The sequence below is a fragment of the Callithrix jacchus genome, chromosome 5 (genome assembly GCF_049354715.1).
Source record: "Callithrix jacchus isolate 240 chromosome 5, calJac240_pri, whole genome shotgun sequence".
Taxonomy (NCBI): domain Eukaryota; kingdom Metazoa; phylum Chordata; class Mammalia; order Primates; family Cebidae; genus Callithrix; species Callithrix jacchus.
The window spans coordinates 134829673-134842388 of record NC_133506.1 but is presented as its reverse complement, the minus strand read 5'-3'; the positions used below and the strand labels follow the sequence as shown (position 1 = coordinate 134842388).

At 59.6% G+C, this 12716-nt stretch overlaps 1 protein-coding gene across 45 annotated transcripts in view; it reads left to right on the top strand.

Annotated features, from left to right (window-relative positions):
- RBFOX3 (RNA binding fox-1 homolog 3) overlaps positions 1-12715 on the top strand; it is a 508442-nt gene extending 495727 nt beyond the window's left edge. For 14 of the 45 annotated variants that reach the window (XM_054257126.2, XM_035303340.3, XM_078374807.1 and 11 more), the window contains 7 exons: positions 651-711; positions 4668-4721; positions 4856-4988; positions 5438-5618; positions 6668-6729; positions 7670-7748; positions 9534-12715. In XM_054257126.2, coding sequence (XP_054113101.1) covers positions 651-711; positions 4668-4721; positions 4856-4988; positions 5438-5618; positions 6668-6729; positions 7670-7748; positions 9534-9578 — 615 coding nt within the window. In that variant the 3' untranslated portion in view covers positions 9579-12715. The remainder of the gene's footprint in view (positions 1-650; positions 712-4667; positions 4722-4855; positions 4989-5437; positions 5619-6667; positions 6730-7669; positions 7749-9533) is intronic. The other 31 variants (XM_078374828.1, XM_035303342.3, XM_054257129.2 and 28 more) reach the window with 3 other exon arrangements.
- Position 12716: the final 1 nt, after the last annotated feature.

Below are 12716 nucleotides of genomic sequence, written 5' to 3'. Positions count from 1 at the left end.
AGCCAGGCTGCAGCCCCATGCCCTCGGGGCTCACACTGAGGATGTGGGGGAGGCAGAACAGCCCAGACCCCTTCCTGGGGCCCATCACCTCTGCTATTCTCGACTCCCTTCCACACGTGCCTCGTCTTCTCCATCCCAGGCTGCCCCTGGACAGCCTCACCTGGGCTTATGTGTGGAAAATAGGTGGCTTGTGTGCCTAGAGCCCCCTCCCTGGCAGCCTCGTCCTCCTGGGGCACACAGGCCCCATGGCAGAGCTCTGTGCTCTGCAGCATTGAGGACTTCGGCCTCGGGGGAGGGTGCATTATCTGGGAGGGGCATGTAGCCATCTTGGTTCCCGTGCCTAGGTGAGGCTTGGCATCCTCAGGGAGCAGAGGGCATCCTGGAGGCCAGCCTCTTAGCTGGTTCTGGTCAGAGAGCACTTTGTGGAGAGTCCACCAGGGAGCTTCTCCTGCCGTCCCGGGGTGCCTAGGAGCCTGGGACTCAGTTTATGGAAATAGCCATGTGAAGAACACAGGCCAGCAGGCCTGGGTTGGGTGTCCTGGGCCAGGCGGGGCTTTAGCCCATGCTGGGAGCAGTGGGGACCAAGGCTCTGGATTCCAGGCAGCAGGAGGCTAATCCTCCCTCTCCCTCTCTCTTCCCTCTCTGGACAGGTCAATAATGCCACGGCCCGAGTTATGACCAATAAGAAGACGGGGAACCCCTACACCAATGGTAAGGGGCAGAAGGCTGCCGGGATCATGGGCAGGACAGAGGCCTGGGGGAGCTGAGGCTACAGTGGGTTGACCTTCCTGGATTCTAGGCAGCTGCCACCCCCAGTGTCCAAGCTCCCGGGCTGCTGCTCTGCTCCCTGTCAGAAGCAGGTGGGGCAGAGGAGGCAAGAGGGAGAGCTGGCGACCACTCACCCCGCTCCTGGCCCCATACAATCAGCCATACCTGGAGTCTTGCTTTCCCAGGCGTGTGTGGCCCCCAGAGGCCTCACATGCAGGCATCTGATACAGTGGGACAGCAGTGCCTTCCTGGCTTAGGACTTCCTTCCTCCCAGGACCTTGAGTTTGAAGGCTCCTGTGCTGAGACCTGCTTCACCGATTCGCAGTTGTAGACAGGCTCAGGGAGGGCAGCGGGGGCACGGGAGGCCTTGGATGTGCTTCTAGACCCGAGTTCCAGTTTCTTCATTGCAAAGCAGGAACAGTGACAACACCCCCCAGAGCTGTTCAATGACAAATGACATCTCTAAGCGCCATGAGCGAGGGCCCGGTGGGGAGGTGCTCAGATTGCGTGGGATGTGATTACAGGAACTGCCTTCCTGGGGCTTTGCGAGGTGGGTGGGGGCACTGAGACCCCAGGCTGAACCCTGCTGTCCACAGCATGCATGGGTAAACTGAGGAATCCGGCGTGTGCACACCACACTGCAAATGGAGGTGGCCAGTCTTCCTTGGAGAGGGATCTGCCGATGCTAAGTGCTGGCTCTGGAGAGGTAGAGGGCCCACTGGTGGCTGCTGCGAGTTTTCACTCCCATCAGGCGAGGGGCCTGCTTTGTGAGCAGGCATGCGCTGGGGCCTCTTCTCATTCTTGACAGTGAGCAGCTTCTCACTCAGACCCCTTAAAAGCCTCAGCACTGCTCCTAGACAGGATGGATCTCCCTGCTGGCCTGGACTCTCAGACTGCTCACCCCGGCCTCTCATGGCCCCATGTGGTAGGCCACACGTGGTTCCTAGCACAGGTGGGGACCAGCACAGAAGCCTGGACAGGACTGCCCGATGCACCACCTCTCTCCCCAGCTCTTCTCCTGGTGTCTGGTGCTGGCGTGGGGCCGGGACTCTGGCCTGGCCCAAGTTAGACTTGATTCTCTCAGCCTCATACCCTGCTTTTCTGAAGACTTACTCATCTCAAGTGCTTTTTAAAAATTTGGGAATGTGGGCCAGGCGCCGTGGCTCATGCCTGTAATCCCAGCACTTTGGGAGGCCAAGACAAATGGATCACCTGAGGTCAGGAATTTGAGACCAGCCTGACCAACATCGTGAAACCCCGTCTCTACTAAAAATGCAAAAGGTAGCCGGGCATGGTGGCGCATGCCCATAATCCCAGCTACTCAGGAGGCAGAGACAGGAGGATTGCTTGAATTCGGGAGGCGGAGGTTGCAATGAGCTGAGATCGTGCCATTGTACTCCAGCTTGGGCAACAGAGCGAGACTCCATCTCAAAAAAAAAAACAAGAGTGCTACCGCTTTGCAAGCATCCCGAGTGCTTCCTGGGTGTGACTCTTCTGTGATCTGGCACTTGGCACAGGAAGCAAAAGCAGTAGATGTTTTTACTGGGTATAGGTGATCAACCAGCTGCCCACTCTGCACCCAAGAGCCACACCTACTGCTATCTGGGCAGAAATGAGAATTCAGGGAAACACGGAATTCAGAACGGACCCATTCCTGAATGGCCTCGGGCTTTGAGACTCATGAGGGGCATGGAACCAATGCCAGTGGGACATCAGGGAATGGAGGGAGGTGGCAACCTCTGCCCACCCATGGGCTCTGGTGGCCTGAGTGCAGTGTGACTTGGCTTCAGCACTCCCCAGTACTCAAGCTCATTAGCTGGGGGCAGAGGTTTCCACTGTAGAAAACAAACTTACCAGGTTTGCCCAGGTGTTAACTATGTATGTTAGAAATGGAGGCCATCCAGGCAAGTCTCAGGCTGCCTCTGCCATCTGGGGTCCAGACACTGAAATGGAGCCAGCAGAGACAGGTGAAGGCCCCCAGAGAGCTAGAATTGACAGGTGGGGGCACCCAGGAAGCCAGAAGGAACAGGTCAAGGTGCCTAGGGCCATGTGAGGCAAACATACAGCCTCTAAGTGTCACTCACCCAGAGTGGACCCAGAGGAGCCACTGGATGGAGCCTGGGGGAGCCTGGGCTTGGGGTTCAGGGTCTCCAGGACTCTGTTCCATCCTGGACCTTCTAGTAGGAAGAGTCAGCTCTTGGGGCTGGAGGTTTTCCCAGAAAACAAAACATTTCTTTCAGCCTGATGTCGTGGCTCACACCTGTAATCCCAGCACTTGGGTGGTTAAGGTGGCAGGATCCCTTGAGCCTAGGACTTCAAGACCAGCCTGAGCAACACAGGGAGACCCTGTCTCTACAAATAAATGTTTTAAATTAGCTGGGGGTGTGGTGGCAGCCACCTGTGGCCCCAGCTACTCGAGAGGCTGAGATAAGAGGATCGCTTGCACCCAGGAGGTCAAGGCTGCAGTGAGCAGTGATTGTCCACTGCCCTCCAGCCTGGGCAACAAAGCAAGACCCTGTCCCCACCTCGGCCCCAGGGAAAAAAAAATGTTTCTTCCCTCCGGATGATTCCAAAGTCCCAGCAATGAGGTCCAGACACAAGGTCATGTGCTGGTGGCCGGGGATGCAGGGTGGGGTGAAGAGGTGATCTGAGGGAGGAACAGACCCTGCCACTCTGTCCTCACTGTCTCCAGTCTGCCTGTCCTGTAATGGGGTTGGTAGAATCTGGGTCAGGGGCTCACACGTGACCTGGGGCCATTGCCACCCTCTCCAGATATATCTCCCCTGCTGGCCAGTAGGCTCTGGTCCCTGCTCTTCCTCCCCAGCCAGTGCAAACGGACAAGGAGCCGGGCCCACAGGGCACACTGCAAAGATAAGACCTGGGTCCACTGAGGAGGGGTGAGGGGATGGGCCTTGAAAAGGAGCCCTCCTGCTTAGCTGTCAGAATGCCTAGAGCCAGAACCCGCTCCAAGGCAGCTGGTTTCCCCCACAGAGGCCACCAGGTGGAGCAGGTCTTTGCCCTGCTCCTGGGTCCACCCGTGGGAGAGGAAGACCAGCCCAACTGCAGGAAGGGAGAGGCTGGGGTGTAGATTACAGCCTGGGACCCAGTGCATGGCCAGGAACATGGGTCTGGCTGGGGGCTGCAGGCTGGGATCCCTGGCTCTGCCACTCCCCAGCTGGTGCCTCTCCAGGCCTCTGTTTCTTCATCTGCAAAATGGGGAGGGCGCAATGGCTTATTGGGCAGTGAGGACCCAGTGTGTTTCAGACAGTCTGTGGCTCACACAGAGCGTTGGGGAAAAGCGGCCATCCTCTTATCCTCAGTGCAAACGGCCTTTCCTCCTCCACCTGCACCCCATGCCAGCCTCCCAGAAGCCCCTCTGAGGAAAGATGAGGATGGGAGGAAAGTGATAGCTGGACCCAGCACTGGCAAGAGGGAGTGGGAGAGGACTTTGGCAGGCAGTGGGGAGAGGCTATGGGCAGAGGCCAAGGGCCTTTCCTGCAGCCTCTGGCCACTGGAGCTTGGATGGTGGGGTGGTGCTGAGTCTGACTTCAGAAACCCTCATCCCACCTATGGCCGCAGGCAGGTAGATTACAAGTTCCACTTCCCTTCCCCAGTTCTCTTCTGGGAGGTGGGTACCCCAGGCTTCTGGGGATGATGCCAAGGGCTGAGGGTAGCTCAGGGGCAGGCTGGGGAGGATCACAATTTGGAAAGAATCCTAACAGCCTCAGGCGGAAGGGTCAGGAACCAGCAGGCCCTGGTGTTTTGAACCCAGCACTTGTGGAGTCGGAGTGGGGAGAGGGCCTGGCACAGGGAGTGTTCCCAAGGGCTCCACTGGTATCGCTGGGGTGCCTAGGCGAAAAGGGTCGGAAGGCAGTGACTAGTCTCTGCTTCTGTTTTAGGCTGGAAGCTAAATCCAGTGGTCGGCGCCGTCTATGGGCCTGAATTCTATGCAGGTAAAGGCTGGGGCGGGGCCTGAATGGGATGAGACCAGCCAATCGGCCCCGCGGCGCTCCGGGGGCCCGAGGGGCGGGGCAGGGTGGGCCCCGCGCCGTGCCTCTCACACATGTCTCGGCCCCCTTTCCTGCAGTGACGGGGTTCCCCTACCCCACCACCGGCACAGCCGTTGCCTACCGGGGCGCACATCTTCGGGGCCGGGGCCGGGCCGTATATAATACGTTTCGGGCTGCGCCGCCCCCGCCCCCCATCCCCACTTACGGAGCGTGAGTACCTGGGCCGGGAGGCCTGGAGGGCGGGGAGGAGGGAGCCGGAGGGGGAGCTGGGGAGGCCCTGCACAGTGCGAGGGGCTAGGCAGCCTTTCCAGACCTGGGGGAGGGGGTCGTGGGAGCCCCCAGAACGCAGCCCTGCAACTGCCTCCGTTACCGCCACCCCTATCCCCATCACGGCAGGCATTGCCGAGGTCCCTGGCATTTACGGGGACTTTCAGGGCCCCTGAACCTTATCCGGATGCTTTAATGGGGGCGTGGTCCACCCTTGAGTTGAGCGAGGGACTTCTCTGAGCCCTCTCAGTCCTATTCCCTGGGATCTGGTGCCCTCCACCACTGAAAGGGAGGGCACAGCTGCCTGGGGTCGGGTGGGCCATGGGCCCCGGGGTTTGTGGGAGAAAGGAGCTGATCAGCAAGGGTGTTACTCTATTGTTATACCAAAACAGGGCACTGGAGCAAACGCTTGTTAAAATGCCAGTCCCGTGGGCGGGGCTGGCACCGTGCCCCCTCCCTCCTCAGCAGACACCGGAGCCGGCCTACCCCACCTCTCCAGCGTTCCCACCACTTTCTTGTCCGTTTGCTTCCAGGGTCGTGTATCAGGATGGATTTTATGGTGCTGAGATTTATGTAAGTGCAGCCCGGAGGGGAGGGGCGGGTGGGATCAGGCCTTCTGTTTGTCTCAGTGAGAAGTCAGCATCTCCCCACTCCTCCCATCCCACCCCACCCTTGAAGCCGCAAGGGGGAGGGCGCCATGTCTGCCCAGAGCATGACATCCCTGGGAGTCCCAGCACAGCACAGTCTAGTGACCTGTGTCCATCAATGGAGCAGTTAATGGGTCACCCAGCAGCCCTGTAAGCTGAAGGCATCTTCTTCTTGGCAAGGGTTCATATACTGGGGGTAGTGGAACTCTGCCACGTCCCTAACCATGCTGTGGTCAGGGAGTGAGCCCCCTAACGTGCCCATGTCCAGGACGGGCTTGGAGAGGGGCCGGGAGACAGGGCCCCTGCGTGCCTGTGCTGTGGTCTTACCCACCTTGATGGAAGCCTGTTAGCCTCTCTCCCCCTTCATGGGGCAGCACCTGCTGCTGCTTCTGGCTCAGACTCATCGATGGCCCCACCCCTTGTACCCAGCCTCCCTTCAGTCCTGGGCAGTTGCCCACAATTCAGTTACCTGCGCATCTGATGCGGGACATCATCTGAGCTCATGTCCTCCTTTGCCCTTTGCCCTTGACCCTTCCTGGTGTCCAGGACACCATCGGGGGGGCACTGTGGGTTCTCCCAGCCCCTCAGCATCCAAGTCAGGCCTCACTGGCCTGGTGGCAGGTCTGTGAGCACCTCTTCTGTGCCAAGGCCTAGCACCCAGCCAGATGCGTTATCGGTACCTGCTAGTGTGCTGGCATGCACAGATGGATGTGTGAATGAATGAGTGAATGAATGGAGTGGAAGGCAGACGTGCCTCACCCCAAACTGTACCAGCTGGCCATCTGCAGTCCTCAGATCTGCATTAGGGAGCTAGGGGCCCAGGCCAAGCACCACCTACCCCTTCCCTGGCCGAGACTGGGAGGACTACATCCCTCCCGGGCCCCACCTGCACAGGGTCTGTCTCTCCCCACTCACCCCTTCCCTGGGGAGCCCCATTAAGCCACTCTGCTGTCTCTCCTCCCACTTACCCTGCAGGGAGGCTATGCAGCCTACAGATACGCTCAGCCCGCTGCAGCAGCAGCAGCCTACAGCGACAGGTAAGGCCAGGGGCCACAGCAGGATGGGCAAAAGATGGGCAGGGATCCCTTGGGGGGCTGGGCCCAGACAGGCAGGAGGCGTAACCCACCTTTCCAGGGCTGGTGGGAGCAGGGTCAGGACTGGAGCAGGGCTGAGTGTGGCCCTTGAGCCAGTGAGCTCCTGACTTCAGTCACCTCCTGCTTGCCGCGTGGGGAGACTGTGGAAAGTCCAGATAGCAGACAGCATCTCTGACTCCCAGCCCCCTGCCCCCGCGCCCACCGTGGCTGTCTCGGGGGCAGATGCTTCAGTGCTTCCTCCCTGGGCAGCCTAGCCTAGTGCCTTTCCCCCTGGGCATCTGGCCTGTTGGCCTCTGACCACCACCACTCTGGCCTGGGGACTGCTTGCAACCCCTCCCTCCCGGAAGCCCCTGGCTCCATCTGCCTGTCAAGTCTATGTGTGCACAGGGCGCCATGGCCCAGCTCTGCCCTCTAAGGAGCTAAGTTCCCTGCACAGACAAACTGGTGAAAGGAAAGTTGTGAGGGGCGCAGTGTCACGTTCTTGAGGGCAGTGTCCCTGGTCCCTCCCACTGGCCCTCCCTCTCTTCTCTTGAAACCCTCCCCAGCATTTACCCCATTCTTTTTGGGGTGGAAGTTTGCTTTCCCTGCAGGCAAGCTCTGTGAGGACGCTTTTCCCCCCAACGTAGCACTGAGTAGAACACACTCCCCCACCCCCTGCCGTCAGGGTCAGCACTCAGTGGGCATATTGAGAGTGTAATCTATTGTGTTCCAGAAGCTTCCTTCTCAACAAGAAAGAGGAGTAGGCCTTGAAGGAGGGAGGGTACCTTGCAGATGGGACCTGGCTGGAGGGTGCCCCTGCAGTGTCTGGAAGGAGGTGGGAGGCTGTTGCCGCCCCTCACCATGCCCCACCCTCCTCCCACACCCTCTCCATGCTCTTCTCCAGTTACGGCAGAGTCTATGCAGCTGCTGACCCGTACCATCACACCATTGGGCCCGCGGCGACCTACAGCATTGGAACCATGGTAAGGAGCCCGGGCCCACCAGCCCTGGGTGCCAGTCCTAACAGCGGGGCACAGCACTGCAGCTGGGGTGGGTGGTGAGGCCCTGGGGGGAGAGGCCGAGCCCTCTGACCAGTGCCTTGGTCCCGGAGACTTTGGAAGGAGCTGGGCCTGGATGTGAGTTAGGAAGAGGGAAGGGCCTGCCCCTCATGCCCACTCTTGGTTTCGGGGAAGCAGGCTGAACGGCTGGTCAGCCCACCAGGCCATATGGTCCTCTGGGAAGCACCCGAGTGTGCCTGATCCATTTCCCTGACCCCATCATTATAATAAAGTCCTGTTAAGGCCTCTCCATTCCCACCACCGGGAAAACTGAAATTAAACCAGGGCCACTCCCTTCCCAGCAGAGGCTCCCGAGGGCCCCCCAGGGGCTGTTTCTGCCCATGCTGCACCCCCACGGCCCGCCCGCACCACTGCAGCCCCTCACACCCAGGAAGGGAGTACAGGCCACTGGCTGCTTCTCACCAGGCCCTGGCTCCTAGCTTCCTGGGGGTTCCTGGGGTCCTGAGGAAACTGCCTGCTCTTCCCAGCCTCCTCCCTTGGGCTGGGGTGGAGAGGGCGGGGCGGGAGGTGTGCGGGTGGCGTGTCTGTATGTGTGTGTGTGTGGCCAGCTGTCGACACGTGCAGCCCAGCTCACTCTGCACCCAGAGCTGCTTCCAGCGGACACCTGCCTCCTGTGCCCACCGGTCCCAGCCCCAGGATGTGAAGTTTTAGCTATCTTGGCATCCAGCATCAAAGATGAAAACATCTTGGGGGAGTAAGGAGGGAGGAGCTTCAGAGGCAAGATGGATTTTCCCATCTTCCTTGGTTTTGATGACTCCCTCCAATTTTTGTTTTGTCTTTTTCCATTTTTAACGAGCCTCAGACACCCCCAGCAGACTGACAGGAGCGGATCTGACAGGGCACGGCACAGCCCCACCCAGATGGAGGCACGATCCCCTGGCTCCCGGGCCCTCCGTGCAGCTGCAAGCTAAAGGCTTTCATTAATGCACAGAGGGTTCCCTCTTGTGTCTTCGCTTTTTATTTTTAAGATTTTCTATTTTTTCCCCAATTTTTCTTCTCAACACACTTGCCGTGTTCTTCCCTTTTCTGGCAAAACTGGGTGGTTGGAGGGTGGGAGTCTCCTTTGGAGCCCTCCATGACTGAGGGCAGCCCAGGACATGGGAGGCTGGAACACCCAGCACCAGTTCTCCCCAGCAGGACAGGGCTGGGCCCTAGGTGGGCCCAGGAGGACCCAGGGACCCCCAGAGAGCAAGGTTCTGGCACTGTGCCCAGAAGACTTGCTTCTCCCAGCATAACCAGCTTCACTGGCCCCAAGCTCTTGAGCCAAGGCCCAGGAACCCGTCAGGAGTTCCCTCAATCCTCTGAAGATGCCTTGTGCTGCCCTGCTGGGGTGCAAGGAGGTGGGGCTTCAGCTGGGACCCCCCCTCTGGATAAGGACAGTGAGAAGGCAGGCCTGAGCCCAGAGACATGAGCCAGACACAACTCAAAGCTCATGACCCAGAAGCACTGCTGGCCATGACCCCAGAGCACCCCCCACCATTGGCCCCAAACTGCCACGACAGAGGCAGGCCAAGCCCTCCTGTTGACCTGACAACCCAGCTCCTTTCTCCCCCAGGACTGTAGGGGGAACGAACACAAGATTTAGCTATTTCTCTTTTTGGTTTCCCTTGGTTTTTTTTTTCTTTTTGCTTTTTCCCCCTCTTCCAAAAGGCGGTACTGATTGGCTGTTTTTCATCTTTGATGTTGCAGGCTAGCCTCTGCCGAGGAGGGTACAGCCGCTTCACCCCCTACTAGCAAGAGACCCAGCCCCTAACAGCATTCACACTGACTGCCTCTCACAAACCACACCCAACAGCCCAAAACCAGGCACAGCCACCAGGAAGACAGTGCACCCCTCCCGGCCAGCGACACGCACGGCTGGCCCTCAGCGACTCTAAAATCCATAGTTTTCCTGTCCAGCCAGCTGGTCTCCCCACCCCACCCGTGCTGGTGTGTGTGTCTTTGACCCTGGTTTTTCCTGTATGTCTGAAACCGTGATTTCCTATTTTGCATTTGTTGATGTTGTACCACCCAAGCCATGCAGGTACGGTATGCACACCGCGGGGTCCAGGCTGGGCCGGGAGACCAGGCAGCCCCCGAGCCGGGGGTGTGGGCAAGAGCCACATGTCCTGACCTGCCAGGCTGCACAGAGTGGCAGAAACGCCCAGCAGGGCCTCCCCCAGAGCCACCCAGCCAGCCCCATGCCACAGCCCTAGTGTGCAGCGCCCTGACGCAGAGAGGGAGGGGCTCCAGGCACCAGGTGTGGGTCCCCGGCTGAGGGTGCTCCCGCCGGCCTCTACCAGCCAACCACAGGACCAGCCATTGCCCCTCCTTGCCCCATTCGGCTGAAACTAATATTTTTAATTAAATTTTATTGACGATAATCCTTGACATAGTCATAAGCATGTCGCGTGGTGTGCAAACTGCTGTGGTCACGCCAGTCTCCGCGACTCCTTAGCACTGCTGCTGCAAGAAACAGCAATGTGAAAAGGCATGTCCTGGCCTCTCATCAGGGTGCCCCTTAGCACCACAGGGTGGAAGCCAGGCCAGGAGGAGGGGGTTGTCCTGGAGGCACAGCCTACTCTCCCTGTCCCCAGTCCCCGAAATGTCTTTATTGGGATACATCCCAGAAGGAGGGGTCCTCAACAGGAGAGCCGATGAGGGGCAGATGTGCCCTTGCTCAGGCCCGCCCTCCATTAGGGGGACTGTAGGCAGGGAGGGCCCTGCGGCCCATGGGCCACTCCCTCCCCAGCCCTAGGACTGGCCAGCCTGGCGCTTGGCACTTCTGGAGAGACACTGGCTGCGACCTCAGTGGAGCACAGCCCTGGGCAGCCACTGGTTCGACTGGGAAAAGCCAGCCAAGATGGGTACGGTCCTTTCCTGGGGCTGGCCTGGGGCACACAAATCTGAACCTCCATGACAGAAAAGTAGCCTCAGGCTCCAAGTGTGCCACAGCTGGGCTCTTGGGACAGGAAGGCCAGCTGGAGGGGTAGGTTCCCCACCAGCCAGGGCCGAGGTCCTGCCACCCGCCGGACCCTTGCCATGGGGAACCCGGCTCCCCACCTCCCATGGCCAGACCCTCACCCTCCTTGGTCTCACCCAGGCTGCCTTGGGGCCTGCACTGGCCCAGCCTCTCCCCTCGCCCTGTCCTGCCCATTTCCATCTCCTCCCATCCCGGGCTGCCTGGGCCCCATCCTGGCATCCACCCACACTCAGCCCTGGAAGATGAGGGTCCTGGAAGCTGGGGAGCAGTTTTTGGGGGCCCCATGCCATGCGGCCTGTTGCCCTCAGGCCTGCCGCACCTGCCCCTGAGAAGCTGCAAGTCCTGCCTTTCTGTTTCTGTTGTAGTGAAAACCTTCCACCGTTTCCTTCTGGGACCATGAAGGGCAAAAAAAAAAAAAAAAAAAAAAAAAAAATCACAAAACAAAAAACAAACAAAAAAAAAAGATGTTAAGATCCAAGCAACAAAAAAAGATCCAACCAACCAAACCAAGAGGCATCCAAGCGAATCCACGTCCTGTTCCCGGCCACACGCCCGCACCGAGGGAGCACGCGGCAGGGGCGCAAGGAGCCCCGGGACAGGACGGCCCGGCCTCGTCGCTCGTCCCCGCCCAGGCTGGCAGCGCAGTGGGGATGCCCCCCTCCATCTCAGGCAGTGGGGAAGAGGGAGGGGAAGGGGCCTCCCTTTCGGGGCCCCTGGGGGGGCTCTGTTTTCCATCCAGTCTTCCTTTCCCAGCCCCCTACTCCCAAGGCAGTATGGGGCTCGGCAGCGCGGAGCAGGCCAGGCCTGAGCAGGGAGGCACTGCGAACAAGACTTACCTTTGTGGCCAGCTGTGCCGGGGCAGGGCCAGCGGGGCTGGGGGTGCGGGCGCTTTCATCCCAGGGGCTCACTGGGCCCCGTCACCCTTGTGTCGCATCCTCTGCATCCCACCTCCCTCGTGCCCGGCAGTCCCACCCGTGCCCCCAGCCTGGTGAGGAAGCCGTCCAACAGCAGCCCAGGGCCGACTCCAACAGAAAGGGCTGACCTGGCTCCAGGACTCAGGAGCACCCCAGAGAACAAAAGAACCCCGGCCAGCCAGGAGCCACTCCTCACACCCCAAGCATGGCCAGGCGGGCCCTGAGGCCAAGGACATGCTGCTCTTGGCCATCACTCGCTTTCTGGAGGAGACCGGGGGCCTGTGCACACTGAGGCTGACCTCGTGCTGCCTGCTGGGACCCAGCCCTCCCTGCCATTGCCCCTGTGAACCCAGTCCCACCAGGGACACCCAGGGATGGGCCAGCACCCGGCTGCACTGCAAGGTTAGGAGTCACAGTGGCTGTGGGCATGGATGGATGCAGCCAGAGCAGAGGCCCACGGGAAGGGCAGGGGGTGAGGGAGCCTGAGCATGCCCCTCCCTGCTCCCGGGGCAGGTGTCCAGGTGGCAGGAGCAGCACCAAGGACAGCCAAGCTCTCGGGCAGGCAGAGCAGGAATAGAGCAGGTGGCAGGGAGGAGCCCCTCTTGAGGTAGGGAGCACTGAGTAAGCAAGCAGCAAAAAATCCAGGCTCCCGGCGCAGCTCCACTCTCTCATGAAACGTCAAAAATTTAAAAATACACCTCACTTTCTATTCAGCATCAGCTACTGAAGCTCTCGAAATGGAATTCTCCTTTTCTATTCCCGTTGTACATAGCCCCCCGCCCTGCCTCTGGCTTTGTCCTCTGTACAGAGCCCGTCCCTCTGCTGTTCCGGACCCTTCTCCTGCAGCAGCTCACCCCCCGCCCCGGCCCAGATCCCCAGGACTGCAGCCGAGCCCCGGGCTTCCTTTCTTACCATTCTGTATGCTTCCAAGGTGTGACCATTCAAATTAACAGTATTATTAAGATTATTAATAAAGATTTCTTTCTTCAAACCAGG